The 19,643-nt window shown below is 39.5% G+C and overlaps 2 protein-coding genes across 2 annotated transcripts in view; one reads left to right on the top strand and one right to left on the bottom strand.

Moving 5' to 3' along the window:
• Positions 1 to 257: 257 nt before the first annotated feature.
• LOC117295064 lies at positions 258 to 13,358 on the bottom strand. The gene is made up of 9 exons (XM_033777637.1): positions 13,247 to 13,358; positions 8,701 to 11,323; positions 7,488 to 7,868; positions 5,184 to 5,351; positions 3,841 to 4,077; positions 2,965 to 3,081; positions 2,044 to 2,289; positions 916 to 1,095; positions 258 to 791 (listed from the first exon to the last, which is right to left on the bottom strand). Exons 2-9 carry the CDS (start codon positions 10,654 to 10,656, stop codon positions 600 to 602), a joined length of 3,477 nt encoding a protein of 1,158 aa, XP_033633528.1. The 5' UTR covers positions 10,657 to 11,323; positions 13,247 to 13,358; the 3' UTR covers positions 258 to 599.
• A 1,277-nt stretch (positions 13,359 to 14,635) lies between these two features.
• LOC117294776 overlaps positions 14,636 to 19,643 on the top strand; it is a 29,590-nt gene continuing 24,582 nt past the window's right edge. The window contains exons 1-3 of the mRNA XM_033777295.1: positions 14,636 to 14,774; positions 17,659 to 17,817; positions 18,811 to 18,964. Coding sequence (XP_033633186.1) covers positions 14,726 to 14,774; positions 17,659 to 17,817; positions 18,811 to 18,964 — 362 coding nt within the window. The 5' untranslated portion in view covers positions 14,636 to 14,725. The remainder of the gene's footprint in view (positions 14,775 to 17,658; positions 17,818 to 18,810; positions 18,965 to 19,643) is intronic.

Genomic DNA, 19,643 nt, shown 5'->3' with positions numbered 1-19,643 from the left:
TGTTTGCTGCACAGCGCTGGAAAAGACTTGCAAACTGACCCATCTTTAGTTGTTTTGCTGCATACAGCAGCAATACACCTGGTCGACATTGCTGGAAAAATGCAAAAAAAATGCAAGCAGAAACCTTTTTCGAAACGTACAAACTCACGACTAGGACTTGAATGTACTTGCACGTACGTGTGTTTGATGTTAGATCGAGGCAAAGTCTGCCTCGATTGACGTCACAAAAGGGGTAGGCGGAGTCACCCCCAGACAACTTTATTTATTTTTGTAAACATATAAATCGTTAAAAACAACTACTCAAAAAATTATGTTATTGTTCAGAAGCATAATACTCTGATGTATACAGTGCTAACACACATTGGTGTAGGGTTAAACCAACATTACTATTCTTTATCCCCGGATAAAATAACAAGAGGATTCGAACTGCATCTAGCTACCGGGAAATCTCGGTGGCCTAGTTGATTAGAAACTGATACTGTTGAGGGTTCGAATCCCACCGAGTAATATTATGACTGGGTTTTTTTCATCACAGAACTCGGATAAATTAATTCCACAAATTAATTATGGTTCGACTTCAACAAGGACACCAGCAACAACTACAGTTTCTCAACTTCTGCAGCGGTTTTCTCAACATGGTCCACACACCATCGTGTTAGATCAACTACCGGAACATGTTTATCGAGTGCTTTAATGTGAACACTGTTTGGAATGTTTTCAGTTTTACACATGTCGATGAAAACTCGTAGTGCGATGAAATTATAGTTGTCGTCATTGTAGCAGGGTTGTACCTTAAGAACAAACGAAGAATGAAACAATAGGTCCATTACCACTCTCAGTATGATTTTTCGTTTCGAAAAGTTACCTTCTTTTTTCTTTATTTTACTTTGGGAATTTAGTGACTCGTTTAATTACCTGAAGTATGGTATCCAGTAACGGCTTGACAGGCGAGGTTATTTGCATTTGTGTGAGACCTTTCTTGATCCGGTTCTTGACTTGTCCTCTCCAGTTATCATACCCAGCTTTATCCAGCTTTTGATGGCTAGGACGTTTGTCCTCGAAAGGAAACTTTACCACAATACCAACACTTTCATCCTTAAAATAGAGATTAAACTGATCATAGTTAAATCAAATAATTGAACTAACTTGGGTCTGCTTGACGTTGCCCTCTGTTTCCAATCATTGAACACGCTAACACACCACGTAAACACTATTGGGACTCCGATACAATAAGCACTAGTCGGGATTTTACGCATTTGACAAGGTTAATTCAACAGGCATTGGAAACTATTGGTAATCTCAAAATGTTAGCATAAACCTCTACTCGGTAACGATTAACAGAGAGATACTGATAGTATAACACATTGTGAGAAACGATTCCCTCTGGGGTAAATTGGGGAGGTAGTGCTTTCTGCTCTACCGGCCATGCTTCAGGCTGATGATACCCAAGCCTACATCCGTAAGGGGGGTAATCCCTGGGTCAGCCCTAGGAGTAGGTGGCAATGGCCTATGGACAAAAATAAATGTAGCCCACACTTTGAAGTGGCCTTCAGGCCTCGTGTGTCTGGCGACTTGCATAAAAAAGGGAAAAAACCCGTAGTTTTTCGAGAAAACGAGTATTTTCTCACTAAAGTATTCGTGGACTTCAGGCCCAAGGCATTTTATTGGCACCTGAAATCACACGGCTTTGTGCAACAAGGGTGTTTTTCTTTTGTTACTCTTTTGCAACTTCGATGACCAATATTGAGCTCAAACTTTCACAGATATATTATTTTATGCATAGTTGGGATACACCAAGTGAGAATACTGGCCTTAGACAGTTACCAAAGGTGCACAGAGCCTTTTAGCGAGTGAATGCCACACAGTTTCCCCAACCTTTAGTGGTTAGTTAGAAATTACCAGAGAAACCATTAGCTATTTTAAGCTAATAGACTATTATTGTTCCGGCTATAAATCGCGAAAGGAGTGTCAAGTCTGACAGACATGGCTTGTTATATTATTAATATTATTATAGGGTGACAAATAAAGGCCCTTCCCGTTTACCTTCGTCTTCTTTAACAGCACTGCATCTAATAGTTGGTCTGCCTCTTCGCACGCATCTCTGCATTTCTTAAGAACATCTTTCGAATTTCGGTCAGCGGTCCGCAATAGGGATAATTCTACTGCAAAATGTAATCTGCGTAGATTCTTACTTGGGTCCCAAGATCCTTCGGTCATCTTGGTAAGTTCAACCTCCAAGTCACCAGTGGGACCAGACTGCTCCCAGGTTTGTTTAATCAGTGCCAACATCTGTTTGAATATAGAAACTTCTGTATCAATAAAAACACATTCTGAATACAAAGCTGTATTGTGGACTGGCCCCAGTAGATGAGTATAAAGGAATGTTTTCAACGTTAAAAAAGGCGTAATAAAGTATGCAAAATTGAAGGATTGTTCATCTCGTTTTAAGTTATTTTTTATTATTTTGGTTTTCTTTGTAGTAGGGGCCCTATTATTTACTATACGTATTAATTAATTGATGTGTTTATGTGTTATTTGTTTATTTATTTGCCATTCGTTACGGGAAGATTACAATGGGCCGACTTGTTTTTGTGAAAAACTCTAGCATCGCAAACGTTTTACTTATTTTGAGGAGTTACCAATAATTATTCCCGACCCCAGTCAAAAAACAAACATGCATAATTATTACTCAGTTGGGATTCAAAGCCACGGCATTTGCCATCGTGGGTTCGGTTGTAACCATGCCGCGCATTTTTTTTTTTTAACGGACTCGGAATAGTACTAAGCATTAATGTTGTACACGCATCATTGTGAAAATTACAATTGTCTGTGGCTCGGACATAAATACTTTGATGGATCCTTACGCCCCTTTCCGGGCAAATTATGCGGGACTCTGTCTTTAGTGATCCTGGCCATAAATATTCGCATATGTAATGCATGATCTCCTTTGCAACTGGGATTTACCTCAATAATCTTCCAGGTACTACCGATCCTGATAACTAAGTCTGGATGATCCGATAAGATATACCAAAGCTGGTCTGCCGTTTCACACATCTCATGCATGTCCTGTCTTGGAGACCTCTAGATAACAATAAAACAGCAAAAGTAGGTGTATATATGACCAATCGGCCGATTAAAGCTCGTTTCATACTTCCTGCGAATGCCAATGCGCCACGGCCCTGTTTTCGCAGCGGATGTTTTGCGGGAGTTGCCCACCGGGCAACTCGCTCGTGTGCATTATTTGGTGCGAATTAAATTGCGACGACTAAATTCGTATCGGAAGAAGGGTATTCGTATTCGTATTCGGACTAGAAGAAGGGTATAGACGATGTGGCCTCTGACGTCACACGAAAACCATAACATGATTCGCGCGCATACCGCCGGGCAAAACCTTTGTGTTTTGGCAGCCAGCTAGAAAGTGTATGCAATCTTACCAATGACTACGTGTCTTTTTGCCCAGCGAAACATGACGTATACAGTGTTTTTTTCAACAGAGGGCGGTTTGAATGTAAACATAGGTCACATCGTCTATTATCTTTTTAGCCGAGGGGCCCGGTGGAAGGACCACCTTCAATTTTGCTTCAAGATATTCCACAATAAAGAGTAGAACAACTATTTCGCGTCGACTAAGACTTCACCGCATGCAGTCGAGTACAGTTCACCCTGGTTGCTGAAGACGCTTGCAATCGCAAAGATTTATTGACAGGTATCTGTCAATGTTTTGTTTTTAAAAATCGAATAAGGTTTTGTATCTGTAATACAGTCTGCCTTCTGATCGTTCCCATTTCATGGTCCAGCAATAGAGTTCCGCTATTTTATACTTTTGTTTCAAGAAGTTACCTCTAAATCTTTTACGAGCTTCTGCATCGTTTCACGCAATTCAGATGAATCTTTCATCGCGTCAGAGAAAAAATGGCAGATGTCTTCAACTGTATCCGTGCACTGGCGGGTCATTGGCACAGCATAGCGTTCGATACCAGGGAAGTCAGATAGCTCTATTCCTTTGTGTTTAATGTGGTTAACCAAGCTCCAAAACTGTTGAAGGAAGTTGCATTTAGTGTTGTATCCAGGTTGAACCTAAACATTTCAAAACATGAAAATGAATGGATTTATAAATACAAACGTCGTGTAAGGCATACAAGGCCAACATTAAAGGGTATTTTTTTTTGTACTTTTTCCTAACAAAGAACACAATGTTCACAGATTTACATTAAACACTATCATTATCTTCAAACCCTGTGAGTTTAGTGTAAATCTGTGGACATTTTGAAAAAGTACCCGAATCCTTTAAATGCCAAATAGAGATGTATTATTATTTTCAATATTCTAACAAATGTACTGACGATGAGCATGATCCCCTGTTGGACTCCAAATAATGTGTTCAAGTAATAATAACACCAATTATTTTAATAATAGTAATAAACCGTATTTTGTATAGCGCATACCACTGTTAAGTCCCGCCCCCCCCCCAAAAAAAAAAAAAAAAAAAAAAAATTGCGGTGGAAACGAAAACAAGAGAGGGGGTGTCTAAAGGGAGTGTCTTTGGCCCAATGACCATGCAGGGCACCGATGTAAAGCGCATAATTGATGTAGTTCTTGTAAAATGCGCTAACAAGGAATAGGAGACTTTCCAACACTAGGTGGCAGCAGACATACCGGGTAAATTTCCATTGTTTATACGTAGTTCTGAACATGCGCACAATTCTGAGAACAATGGATTTACCCGGTAAGTCTGCTGCCCTCTATCGTCCCAGAAAGTCTCCCATTGGTTATTGTGCTCGTTGATATTATTATTAATTATGTTTTGGTTTTACCCATACACCGATTTTAACTTTCCGAGATCTATGAAAAAAGGGCCACAGGCATAATTACTCGGGTGGGATTCAAACCCACGGCCTTGGGGGTTCTAGAACAACGCGTCTTCCCAACCGATATTGCCTGGTAGCTACTGGCAGATCTAAAAGATGTTAGATTTGTATCGGCGCTAAAGAAAACTAATTGTGCCCTAAGTTTTACCCGTATACCATTGTGTATGGGGGAAACCAAAACTACTATGCTTTATCCCCGATGCCAAAATGTTATTATTCCTATCAAACGTCAACCACAATCTTGAAATTTAGATGTTTTTAAAAAGTACATCAAGAATTGTTACACAAAGAATCATTTTACTACGACTATCTTACCCCGAGAAGTTGTTTGTAAAGCTTCGGGTAATGACATTTGAAATCGATCTCGAATAAGGATTTCAATTTATCTTGGAGTTGTTGTTCTACCAATACAGGATCCTGCTCCCCCAGCACAATTGGAAAATACTGCCGTTTCTTTGCATCTTTGACCTTGAGTTCATCTTTCTGTAAAGAAAAATGCAATAGAGAAAACAAAATTATGTAAATACATGATGATATGGGGGTATGGGGGTTCCAAAGATTCAAGACAAATAGTTCAAACCATTTTCCACTGATCAGTAAATTACTTGGGTCGCAACATCCCAGTACAACTACCCCATGGAACTCTTTCAGGAACATTTTTAGGTATCTTCCACGAGACATCAAACTAATTATCGGCTCAATGCACACGCTTGCTCGGGGAACCAACCTTACAAGCTTTGCTTCTTTATGAGTCCCTCCACAGTTTCATGAATGTCCATGCTTATTATTCATTCATAAATGCCTCAGACAGTTTCGCCATTCTACTAAGCCCGGGAAGGGACAGTGGTAATAAAAAAAATATGCAGGGGCTAATTCGTTCGCACGGTTTAGTAATCCGTTCGAACGAATTAATAATCCGTTCGCACGGTTTAGTTATCCGTTCGAACGAATTAGCAATCCGTTTGAACGAATTAGTAATCCGTTCGCACGGTTTAATAATCCGTTCGAACGAATTAGTAATCTGTTCGAACGAATTAGCGATCCGTTCGAACGAATTAGTAATCCGTTCGCACGGTTTAACTAAGGCATGAAACGGCGCTGCACGCATGCGTAAGCGATCCCCTCACAACAACACTTTGCTTCAAGATGTCCACCCTTGTCTTTTCAATTAGCAATGCATCTATTGACAAACTTACCAACACGGTCATCATCAGAGTCAGAACTTGTGCCGCGGCCCTCCGCCATCCTGAAGCGAAGTGTTGTTGTGAGGGGATCGCTTACGCATGCGTGCAGCGCCATTTCATGCCTTGGCTAAACCGTGCAAACGGATTACTAATTCGTTCGAACGGATTGCTAATTCGTTTGAATGGATTATTAAACCGTGCGAATGGATTACTAATTCGTTCAAACGGATTGTTAATTCGTTCGAACGGATTACTAAACCGTGCAAACGGATTACTAAACCGTGCGAACGGATTATTAATTCATTCGAACGGATTACTAAACCGTGCGAACGGATTATTAATTCGTTCGAACGGATTACTAAACCGTGCGAACGAATTAGCCCCTGCATATTTGTTTCTTACCACTGTCCCTTCCCGGGCTTAGTACTATTCCTATCGGTGGAGAGCGCGTCACGTGGGTGTGTATAAACCTTTGTTTATGACCAGTAAAAAGTGTTGAAACATGGGTGTGACTCGCGGGCTTGCACATAATGATTATAAGACAGCTTCTTCATTCCTATTGGTCGAGAGCAACGGCCGCGACAGTGTTGTGCCACATCACGCCACAGCATTCCCTTATAAGGAGTTGTTTACCCGAGGGCGGCGGTGGGCCTTACCATTTCATAGCTGGAGGGGTGTTTTGTTGAAAGAAGTCATTGAACAATTATAATTTTTGCATTTGTTTTACTTTATGACCCAAAGTGTTGTTGTTTTTTTTACCGAAAAGGTATTTATGAATGGGAATCAAAGTGTGTTGAATCGGTGTTCAGCTAGTAGTTTAAACCCGCCAGGGCCGGGTTCTTGATAATTTACCTCGACTTCGTCTCGGTAAAAATTATCAAGAACTAGTCCTCGTTGAGATTAAATCACTAGTTGAAAACCTCGATCTTCACCACACATTGATTCCCTTATTTAATCAATTTTAATATCAAACCACTATTTATCTCTTAACGTCCATCTTACATCGCATTTGATTTGATTTTGATTGTAATTTTGATACTGTGTGTAATTAAACTCATTGTGTGCAGGTCCAATAACTGTTTGTTTTTTGTATGTATCAATAAGAAGGTCCGGTTTGGATCGAAAGCTAAGGTCATCTATACCCTACTCATTATATTGAGTATATGGTAGATGACCTTAGCTTTCGATCCAAACCGGACCTTCTTCAGAGGTATACACAACAAACAACATTTGTAGAGGACAAAGGATGTTTAGTATGAAATGATGGACTACTGGACCACAACAGTGGTGCGTTGTATGTATAACAATGCAGAAAAATATGATATACTGAAAAGATTCATTTTATAAATCAAATGATTTACAGTGAAATAATAGACAATATTGGCTTAATGAAGTTTTTGTGTGATAAAGTGCTTTAAAAGTTGAAGGTACAAACCTCAAACTTCAAGGTAATATGGTCAAGTAGAGGGCGCAGTTTCTCACAGCAATCGATGGCAGCGTAAGTAGTGTCAGTGCCAACGACTTCAGTTTGACCTTCTTCACGTCCATCCAGCTCAAGTCCGCCTTCGCTGTTCTTGTACCTTTCTTCTATAACTTGTTTCTCCATATCAAAATGTGCTTTCCACGCTTGTCTGAAAAATCCGTCTTTCCGCAAGGTGTCATCAATATCTCTCCGTATCGTCTTACAATTTAAAGCTGAGAAGTCATCGTCGATTGATGAACAGTTCGGACCGTTCTTGAAGGAGCGCGGATGTATCTCTCGATGCACGCAATCATTAAAATGTTGGGAACAGCAGACATATATCTCTGCTAGAATCTGTAAAGGTTTCAACCAAACTAGTTTGTTAACCTTTATTTTTCAGGCGAGATTTGTTAAGCTTGGTTTCAGAATTCCCGGTCCTAATTATAGCTCTGAAGCTTATAAATAACTGTAGAATTTTGTTTGTAAAAGTGCTTTGAAAAACAGTCCTGATCAATCACTGGCCGATAGACCCATAATTTAATGATGTTATCTCGCGGCCACCTTTGGTGTACAAAGATAATGGAACGTCGGAAATTCACCAGGTTCAGCACGCAGCCGAAGGAAGGATTGTCCAATGGGCGAGGGTGCCCTTACACTTAAAGCCAGTGGACACTATTGGTAATTGTCAAAGACCGGTCTTCTCACTTCTCAACATATGCATAAAATAACAAACCTGTGAAAATTTGAGCTCGATTGGTCGTCGGAGTTGCGAGATAACTATGAAAGAAAAAAAAACACCCTTGTCACACGAAGTTGTGTGCTTTCAGATGCTTGATTTCGGGACCTCAAATTCTAAACTTGAGGTCTCGAAATCAAATTCGTGGAAAATTACTTGTTTCTCGAAAACTACTCTACTTCAGAGGGAGCTGTTTCACACACTCCCCATTACTCATAACCAAGTAAGGTTTTATGCTAATAATTATTTTTAGTAATTACCAATAGTGTCCACTGCCTTTAAGTCATAATAAGACATTTTATTCGAAGTAAAAATACAAATACTTTGTTGATATCATCGACTATCTTTGTTAACTAAACAACGTTTGTAATGTAATCAAAGATATTGTATTTTAACAAGAAGGTTGCTTATTTCACCGGGTATATACGGTGTAAACTTTACAGTTCTTACCTGGATAAACTTGGATCTAGAGATGAACTCGACGTACCCTTCGTGGTGAAGTCGTAAAATCTCAAGACAGGCGACGAGACTTCCGCACCTAACGGCTTCACGGTATGCGTGGATGCACTTGGATTCTTGTGTTTGTCCAATCGGTGACTTGCACAGCTGTAGGTGTGCCGTGGCAAGAGCAATGTCCGCCAACAACTTTCGACCGATTGCCTGTTTAAGACCAAGCTTTGTTGAAAGCTTTGAGTTATCGCGAGCCATTGTGTAGCACTCGTTCGCTTTTTCCAGTTGACCCACAGACTCGACTTTGACCAATCGAGCCGTAGACCGCTTGCATTGGCCGCCATTGCTGATGTCTATAAATGTGCACGCGAGTGCGCGCTTAGCACAAATCTTAGCAGATGATGAGGGGTCTTCCTTTGACCTCAGTTTGGGCGCTGTTTGGGCTAAAGTAGATGCTTCCTTTTCACGCCCCCATTTGAAGTAAACCTTTGCAAGGTAGAACGGGACACTTTGGTTGGATTGAGGATTGAGCCTCTCAAACAATTCTACAGCTTTTTCAAATTCAAAGTGCTGAAAGTACAGGATACCTTGACTAAAATCGTCTGGATGTTTCTCATAATGTTCTGAGAGTATTTTGTATGCCTCTTCTTTTTCTTTCTTTATCAATCGTTTAACTTCCCATCTACCGGTTTTCACGTCTATGTATTCGAACGATGAAGAAAATTCCATCACTTTGAGCCATATGCCTAGTCTTTTAGGCGATGAAGTTTTGGTGAGAAATCGGGCGTAGTCAACGTGCAAGGAGAATACTAACTCAATGGACAACTTCTCACATTGCAAAAGTAGGTCCTCGTATAGCTTTTGAGCTCCAATGTTGTCTCCATGCTTCGATAATACAATGGCCTTTCTCATCGCTGCGATTAGATGCGTGCTATCAATCTGTAGACATATATCCAACTCACTCAAAGTATTTCTTGTCCACTTGTCCTTTTCTTGTTTCGGTATGCGGAACCGATTGGCCTTTGAGTTGAAACACAAAGCCAACTGATGGTGAGTCTCGGCAACATTCAAGCATGGTTCAGATGCAATTATGGTACGCAACAAATCAACAGCTTTCTCCACATTATCGTGTCTATAAAACCGGACCAAATTAAGAAAGACTGCTATCACTTTAGGTGCTTTTTTAAATGCTTCCTCCAAATAAGCACGTGCATCTTCTTTATTCGTACTTCCACGCCGACTCAAATTTTGTCCGAGGAATGATCTTCCAAGTTGGTATTCATCGTTTATGTCCATAAGTCGTTCGCAGTATGTCTTCTCAATATCCATGAGTTCCTTACCATCTGACTCCAAATCGTCGTAATGGTCACCAATATGCCTTTCAAATCGAACCTTTCTCCCTACCATTAGTAAGGCTCCAAACAGAAAACCTGGGTTGGTTGGAAAGTATCTGTGAGCCGCTTTGAAGAGCTGGATGGCATCATCCCTCACATCGGGCCCAAGTCGGGTTAAAGCCGCTGCTTTAACTGCACCGATGACATGACGGTCCTTTTCATTATTCAGTTCCAATTCTTGCAATTTGCCAAGCAAATCTTCAACTTGTGTGTCATTTTGAGATTTATATTCAATGTGTAGGCGATTTAGAAGTGCCACACTTCTATAGCCATTTTGTAATTGTGAAGGCGTGTGTGTTGCAATGTGGTCATCCGCTCTATCAAGAAACCACCGTGCTTTGCTTACATTCCTGTAATGTCGGTGATCTGACACTTCCAAAAATGCACGGAAGAGAAGTTTTTCCACGAATAGTAGGTTTTGGGTCTCTTCTAAGTCGTAATCTAGTTTACAGACAATGTTATCGTAGTTAATAAAAACACGGGCTGAGAGATCCCATGTAAAATGGCAAGGTCTGTCCTTCCACAAAGAATCTGTTTTAAGTACATCCTTTGACGTTGCCATGGTTAATCATTTAAATCGTTTTGCCGTCGTCGTTGACCTTACAAGAGAGTATTCCGCGCAACTACGCCAAAGTGCCAAAGGTCGAGTTTGCGACAAGCGGTGCGTTCCACTTCACGTTTGGCAACAACTAAAGGTGGAACGATTTTGGCATTGCCAACGTTGGCGATCTTGTCAAGAAAATAACAAAAGTGTGTTTTCTGTGGTTGATAGCGCAGTAAGGTCAAGTTGAACAACTTAATTAGATGATGTCATAATGTACGAAAGAGAACTAAAAGACATACCTACAATACAGAAAGAAAACAAAAATGAAAGAACGTTACAGCAAAATACGAGTGTTGTCGGCATCTTCTATACAGAGCGCAATATTGACACCACGAGCCGCGCAACCAATCATTTCAAAGATAAAAAACGTTTTCGCGAACGGTTGCGATAAGTTTCTGCAAGTGGAACGCACACCAGGGCGCGGCCAGCAGAACGAGGATTTAACAAGCACCTAACTTGCAAACAAATCTGGATCAAGACCCTATAATAGAGTACTGTCACTGTGAAGTTAAAAGCAAGTCGTCCTTCAAGTCGTCTATGTACGAAGGTGGTTCAACCTGACTCGTCGACAGTTGGGATTCATTCAAAGTTTTTCACACCTCCCCGTTCTATTTCCACTTTAAACCTGCAGAAAAGGATTTTCAAAACAAACTCAAAACTCTGAGTTATACACATTTTTCACTAACATAACTTTAACTTGAAATAACAATTCCAATGTTTGGGGGAATTAGAACCATGGAGCACACGGAGAGTTGAAACAAAAGAAAAGGTAAACCAAAGGACAAAATAATCTTATTCATTCGAACTGTAGGATTTCGAGGAATAGTAGGGACTTTTCGTTTTCGACGACGGATGGTTCTGCGACGGCAAAGATGACATTTTGCGTCATCTACGCATGCGTCGGCTTTGAGGACGGTCGTCCCTCAATCTCTACGACTGTACATGGGATGAGTCTTCGTTGTGCTGAAAACGACAACGTTTAGCTGAACAACCGTCGCAGAACCATCCGTCGTCGAAAACGAAAAGTCCCTATTATATGATCGGACGAAACAATAAACTTCGTTAGCTAAAAATAGTGTTGCTCCCACTAAAAACATTTAATTCCCTTTTGACAATTATTGTCCCTCAAAAATACTTCGTGACCACGTGTAGTGTTGATTTGTTGAACTCGAAACTGTGTAACTGCTACGTCTAGCTGCCTCTGCAAGTGATGTCATTTATCGCAGTTTACGGCAATAATGTTCAAGGGGTATTGACGATGAGGCCTGAAGTACCAAAAGTGTGACGTCATGTTAGACAGAAATCTAAATAATAACAATATTAAACACTTGATTTATTTTGTATGCCCCAAAAGTGGACAGAATTTCATCTTGAAATGATTATAGTTTGGCGTGTCAGACATCGAGCCCGACCCAGACTAGCGGCGAAGCGACAACTTGGGTCGATTGAGTAAATGAGTAGATGGGTAAGGCCATGTTAGTTATAAGCCAATGCGCAATTCGTTTTTCGAATCCAATAATAAAGTAGATGCTATACTTACACATTATTTTAGTTTCGTTTAACTATTTATCTATGAGCTTCTTCACCTAAGTATATATTTTTCATAAGAAAGGTTTACAGCGTACAGTGGCCCTTTAAAGATGCGTGACAATGGTGACTGCGCGTTCGTTGGTTTTCGTTAGTTCGAATGCGGAAGTTGTTGCTGCTTTTCACAATATTTAGCCTTGTAATAGTCAACTCGACCTACACAATAAAACTCCGCAGGTGTTCAACCAACCAATCAATCAGTTCTCTATTTCCATTCAATCAAACAATAATAATAAATAAAAGGCGGGCAAAAGAAACGCCGATCTTACTCGTCACAATACAACGATTTAGCTTGAATTGGGGCTTTTGCAACTTTTGAAATTCGACCTTAAGCCAATCAAGTGTCCATAAATCCACCAAACAACATCGTAGCGCAACACAAGATGTGTCAAAACGTGCAGAAATTAACGGTGAATAGAAACGAACAATTAATTTTTTGTATACTATTTCAGGTTCCGATATATCTGACCATTTGTAAGTGTTTAGATACCTTATTGGCGCAGTTTACATGGGTATCCCACAAACACAAAAAACATCTGTCACCCAACCAGCATCGGTGTGATTGAAGCACTTGAAATTACATTTTGCACATCTAGAGATGGGAACGAATTGATACAATAATGAAGTGACAGACAAATACAACAATTTTGATGAACAGTTCGATGTTGTGAAAAAAAACCCGCTTATTTCCATATTTGGGTTTGCATTCAACCTACAGGCCTATACAACTTACAGTATCCGTTTCAAATAATATAAAAGCGTGTACAATTGCATTGAAATGACGTCCATTTAACCAAGCTGTCCTAACCCCGACCCTTTAAACTAATATAACAAAATAATAATATATTTTGACAAAATAAACAATTTTTGTAGGTTTCTACAAAAAAAAAAAAAATTACAACCGCGAAAATGTATTTCTGTTGTATTGTTACTTTTTCTTGATTACTTAGGGCCTACTCACCGTAAGCAAACAGCCAACCTCTTGAATCGTAGTTGGTGCATCAACCAATGTCCTTAATAAGCAGCTGTTAGTAAAAACAAAACCTTTCTTACTCGAGCCACTTTCACGCTATGAAGACACAATTCCCAACGCTATGATTTGCTGCATGCTGGGAATGCCCCTTATTATACCCTGCTGAATGACATCACATGCATAATGTATAAAAATTAATTCTTGCAATTGTAGGGGATTCCCCGTTTGTGAACAAGTACAAAATCATGTATTGTCAGACAATTATTCTTGCGCGAAAGAATTAATCCCTTTTGGTTCGCTTTTGGGCAATCCCTGCTGGGCTTCTGTTTGTTCTTTAAATGTTGGTCTGTCTCTAATGTTTTCGAAATGTTTTTATATATTTAAAAGTATTTGTTGCTGCAGTGTGCGTGTGTGTGTGTGTGTGTGTGTTTTTGATGTTTTTAAAGCCTATTATTATTATTATTAATTTTTTTTTTTTTGCTGACCCAATACCAATACTGATGGAAGTGCATGCCAATTAAATCGTCGTCTGTGTGGCTGATGCCGACCAAAAATAATTCTGGTCTCATACTTGAAAATCCTGATTTTTATCTCCCCCGTAAGTGTGGTGTCAACCCCATAATAATATTATTTTGTTTGAATGTCGAAACGAAATAGTTTACGATAGGTTGGACTATTGGATAATTCTCAAAATAATTATTGGTTTGTACGTCTTTAATAGTTCTGCGGCATAATAGTGTTAGCATTAGTTTATGCTGATATTGAGGCATCGTGAAAAGCAAGTATCGTCATGGGAACTTTTGCTGGCTTCCCGCGTTTTATTCCACTGCATTTTTGGGGTGTGGTAATTGCTTTCGCATACTTTAGGGCCTATACTTCTATTGTGTCAGGTCTTTTGTGACCGTCATTAAACAAAATATAATTTATATCAATAAAACAATTTGTGCACTGACCGACAGTAGGTCGTGCATTATCTGTTTAAAACGTATCCATCACTCAACAAAAACATGAGTCCACCAATAATGTTCTCTCTTTCGCCCTTTTCAATTTATTGAGTTCGCTTTGCTAACTATGTCAAGGCTTTTGCACCTACTAGACTTAATACAAATTGGCTAGAACGGTTTTGGAGGAAATGATTTGATTTGAAGGGTTTCTTCACCGTCAATGATGCCACAGCCGTGATCTTCTTGACAATAACTACTGATGCAGGATCGGTTGCGTAAAATGTCAGATGCCTCATCAACCATGTATTGCCTCAACCACCAAGTTGTGACTAGAGAGAGCCCTTGGGAAGTCGTTCAGACCCGTCAATGGAGGGCGCCCTACAGCGCTACTTAATGTTTATGTTGGCAACTTGTCTCTGAAAGCGGTGTGAAGAGGAGTTTGGATCGATGGTTTTACTTCTTGTATTTTACTTTAACTCTAAACTCTGAGTTATTTCCTTCGTGTGGGAGTATTTACCGAAAGATGGACTCCAGTGGAGGAACAATGAATGTGTTAGATGGCTATTCTCCTGGTAGGTTGTATTACTTAGAGATAATTAATTGATCTACGGACACCTTTCCCTATATCCCTGCTGCTGCAGCTGCAACTTTGCATGGCTGCATGCACAGATGCATGCCCCTCTCATCTTACTTTAGACAGCTGGCTGCACTGCCTGTGAATTGCCTGCATAGCATGCCTCCATGCTATCTGATTGCTGGTCTTCCTCCCATGTTGCCGGCCCTACTCTCCCTCACATTCCCCACATGATATGTAGTTGAAGTTGTTATCGTAGTAGCGTCATACGTTATCGACCCTCATGTGTTTTCGAACCCCAACTTCGATTCCCGATTACCGCGAGATTGTGCAAGCTGCACCGGTGACAGAAGATATGCAGTTTACTCACGCTCTGTATTTTCATCAGGCTTAATCATGCTGAGAATAAAGTTTCCTGTCGTTGGTTATGCTCAAACATTTATAAAAATGATTGATTTTTGGTACAAATCACTTGTGCATTTTTATGCCAACATTCAAATTAGTCAAAGAAACATCATCCAACCTCGAAAGTTCAAAACAAAATTACTATCTGCTAGATTGAGTTTCATTCTGCTTTAGTCACTAGATGGATCACGTGAGGTGGTTACTATTTGGGATTGTATGGTGTGCCAATATGGGGGAAAAAATTTGAATATTTTAAGTGAAAATGACAAAAAAAAATTTGTTTGATTAACTGCATACTGTAATAAATTCCGATAAGCGTAATAAATAAATATTAAGTCTACAGACATTAAAGAGAAAATATCATAGATTGGTTTCTAATCTCCAAAAAACAAACATTACTGGTCTGAAATGGGGGAAAACGGATTGTTATGAAGTGTGTGTGCTTCAAGGGGGTGGGGTGTTTTACTTTCATGCCCTAATCTGATACATGTACATGTTTCTGTGGATTCTAATATATTAGCCATAGGCCTAATGCCTTAGGAAAAATGTAATTAAATTTGTTAAGTAGTAATTGAATAATATTTTTGATTTATTTTGCACGCCATACTAGCTTCTGAATCTCAATAAAATACCAACCAATGAAAGGTGTGAAAACATATGACGTTGCTCCAATGTCGTGAGTGCATAAGCACTGTTAATGGTGGACTGTCCCTTGCAACGTAAAACCAAAACTTAAAAAAATTCCAATAGGGGCCTACACCATGAAGTGTTAGTGTTATTGTTAAAAAATTTGATATAGATGATTTGAAAAAAAAAACATTCAATTTTTGATTGTGAACAATTTTCCTGTTATCCTACTGAAAACACATGACACATTTTTTAGACAATTATAACTTCCCTTTCACTTCAGGAATGGAGTTGATTTCCATCTTTTAAAAATTGAGGGAGGAGGGACAGGATAATCCATTTAGCAAATTCCAACGGGATTGAGAAGCTTGTTTTTTAAAATCTGATCTCTGATGGGAAACTTGATAAAATAGTTAGGCCTATAGGGTCACCAAGGCAAAAGTAGCCTGGCAAGAGAGGGCTGGATGAATTTCCAAGCTCGATCTTTAGATCCAAAACGCAATAGGCCTAATTGTATTGTAGAATTTGTACAATGACCACATACTACATTGTAGATTAAGGAAGGTTACAATACAACTTCTGAGGAATAGATAGTAAGTAAGTACTCCTAGAACTATTTCGGTTTCGTCCGGCTATTGTGTCCCGTAACCTCATAGGTTTATATCTCTCACGCGTAAAACGATGATGGTTCAATGAATTTTGGAATCACAAATCTCTCTTCTTTTTTGTTTTAATCTTGCCAAAATTAGGCTCTAGGCTCTATGTGTCCTTTGATATCTCAATGTCTGAGGGGACGACCACAGAATCCACTCCGCAATCTCAAAATTCTTTAAAAATGATAAATTCTTACCGTAATTCAGTCCCCAACTACTCCGTTTTACCACTACACTACAAATGCTGATTGTCCCCGAACTCTGCCGAACGCATCGCAAAGTCACGACACGTGACGAGCGTGTGCATATTTTTTTTCCCAGGACAAACGTGGAGAATTATCTGCACACGTTCGTCCTAGAATAAAAAAAACTTGATCCGTGCTTTGTGTACAAAAACATACGCACACGCGTCTGATTCTCAGATGCAGATTCTCTGGTCGTCCCCTCGGACATTGAGATATCAAAGGACACATAGAGCCTAATTTTGGTGAGGTTAAAACAAAAAAGAAGAGAGATTTGTGATTCTAAAATGCATTGAACCATCATCGTTTTATGCGTGAGAGATATAAACCTATGAGGTTACGGGAGACGATAGCCGGACGAAACCGAAATAGTTCTAGGAGTAGTAAGTAAGTATTTTCCCACTGACAGTGCTAACTTTTTGTCTTACTGGCACAGGTAGATAGGGTTGATTAAACTATAAAAATGGGAAGATCATTTAAACAAACAAACAAGCAAAAAACAAACAAACAAACAAACAAACAAACAAACATTTATAGTCAATGGCAGTTATAAATTAAGCTGCATGGTCGGAAACGGGTTACAAAGACAACAAGTTATGCATCTAACTGACTTTTTGACGCATCTTTTTGGTCAGGCAGGGGAGGGTTTACATGATTTACCAAAAGCTACACGTCATTTTGAAGCTGCTTAGTCACAAGAAATGACTACTTCAAAGTTCAACTTCAAGAGGAGGAATAGGCCTACTAACAAACGGAACCACTTCAGGCCTGTAATTTCATGTTTATTTATTTATTGATTTTTAATAGCGGACGTAACTCTTCATTTATACAATAAAAGGCAAAAGTAAAAAAAAATAATAATACAAAAAAATCGTAGTGATGTGCCCTTTTATCATGGAAAACTTGAGCAAACTGTTTTCTTATGTTTCCCCCACAATTTTTATATTTTCTTTAGCCAAGGTGTTTGAGACTCGATTGATGGAAGTCCGACAGCAGGAGAAGCAGTCACTGTCTCCAGAGAGAGCTCAGATGCTTTTTGACGTCTTCGATCAGGTTCTGCCGCAGCTTGGTATCTTCAAGAAGGTCCTGGCAATGGTTCGAGATGAGCTATTTGGTAAGAGATGAGGGGATAATTTTTGTTTTCGTTTTCAGTTGATCGTTCAAACAAAAAATTGCTATTCATAAAACAAAATTTGAAAAAAGATAATAACAGGCCTACGTGGTTTATTTTTGTATACGCTGCCTGGCTCTCATATCCATCACTCAGTGTTTTTCTGCAAGTTATTGTGGAGCTACTTTTTTGTAGTATGAGACCTACTCATTTTTATCATAGTACCATGTAACGATTTATATGCAAGGTACAATTTACAAGGTGCAATATGCAACAAACCAACACAGGAACATCAGGCTTTCGTTTTAAGTGCATTTGGTACTTTTACGTGCTTTACACAACACACTGGACTAACGGCTTTATGTCCCATCCAAAGAATGCAGCAAAAATGGTTTAGTGTATTGCTTAAGAAAAAAACACTGTAACGACTGATACTCAAGTTCACACTCTGCTAAACAGGAACACCACAGCTCGAGTGTGGTACTCTTACCCGCTTGGCCATTTGATTGTCAGGTTTTGAGGTTTGGCATAGCTTGCCACACTTCATGCGCTTGTTCTTATACATTTTTAAAGGTTATTTTGCTAGAGAATGTTACTTTAAAAAATGGTTGACTTTAATAAGGCCTATGGCGTTTCATGGTCTAGTGGTAGGAGCACTGTATTCAAACTCTGGTGTTTCTGATCAGCAGAGTGTGGGGTCGAGTCCAAGTTGTGACAGCTGTGTCCTTAAAGAGACAGATTTTCTGCAAGACACTTGAAACCATTGCGCTCTGTCCTTTGGATGGGAAGTAAAGCAGTTGGTCCCGAGTGTTTTGTGAGGCAAGTAAAATAACCCATTTTGCACCACAGCCCATTTTAAACTATTCATGGTGCTAATAAGTCTCATAATTCAAACATAGTCCCACATACCTTGCAGGGAATACTGTATGTTACAGCGTCAGGAGTGTCACTGATTGACGGATATTATTATTATTGTTGTTCCTTTTAACCACACAGAGGCTGTCTATAGCGATCAGTACACAAGCTCCAATGAGACCCATACATCCTACAGCACGGCAACTAATGTTGTCACCGATAAGAAGCAAGAAGACCAACGGTACATTCAGAGGATTCCATTCTTCACTTTGGTCCAAAGAGTCTACGCTGAGAGGTAAAAAAAACACCTCAATATTTTTGTTAAATTCAAACACCTCTAGCTATAGACCTTTATCATGGTGCTCTTGAGTTTCATCCATTGATATCAATGTCACCAAACCGAGGCTGGAAGGACAAACTAGTCTGGTTCCTTATATGCAAAGTGATTATTAGCATTTGTTATTGTTATGCGATACGAGGAACATGACCAATATGGAGGCAATGGTAAAGGTCCATTTGCCAACCTCGGTGCTCTAGTTGGAAACCTTGCTCTATGGAAAGACACTGCTCTACATGTAGATCTGCAAAGATCGTGGGTTCAAATCCTACTCGAGAAGTATGCATGGTTCAAAGAGTCTACGCTGAGAGGTATAAATAGAACTATAACTGATTGCAAACTGCTCACCAACCAAAAGGACCTTTGGTATAAATGTAAAAAAAACAGTTACTGGCCTGACGCTTCGATCATAACAGAGTCTTTCTCGAAGGCTAAATGACAATGCAACTTTAATATGAACTGGGGTCGATTTCACAAAGAGTTAGGACTATTCCTAACTTAGGACTATTCCTAGGAGATAATGAAAAACGTATGGATAGTCCTAAGATAGGACGAGTAACTTGTCCTAACAGAGATAAGACTAAAGACTAGTCTTATCTCTTTGTGAAATCCACCCCAGGTATATTTAAGTGTAACA

This window comes from Asterias rubens, chromosome 9 (genome assembly GCF_902459465.1).
Source record: "Asterias rubens chromosome 9, eAstRub1.3, whole genome shotgun sequence".
Lineage (NCBI taxonomy): Eukaryota > Metazoa > Echinodermata > Asteroidea > Forcipulatida > Asteriidae > Asterias > Asterias rubens.
Note: the sequence above shows the minus strand (reverse complement) of the source record. Positions and strands in the feature narration are given on the sequence as shown.

What these genes read in the sequence shown, in the direction of transcription:
- LOC117295064 (XM_033777637.1), bottom strand. Translation starts at nt 10,656, where the DNA reads ATGGCAACGTCAAAGGATGTACTTAAAACAGATTCTTTGTGGAAGGAC. An exon ending in ATATTACCTTGAAGTTTGAG is followed by an intron (nt 5,352 to 7,487) that starts GTTTGTACCTTC and finishes TTTTCTTTACAG; the next exon opens with AAAGATGAACTCAAGGTCAA. An exon ending in AGCTCGTAAAAGATTTAGAG is followed by an intron (nt 3,082 to 3,840) that starts GTAACTTCTTGA and finishes ATTGTTATCTAG; the next exon opens with AGGTCTCCAAGACAGGACAT.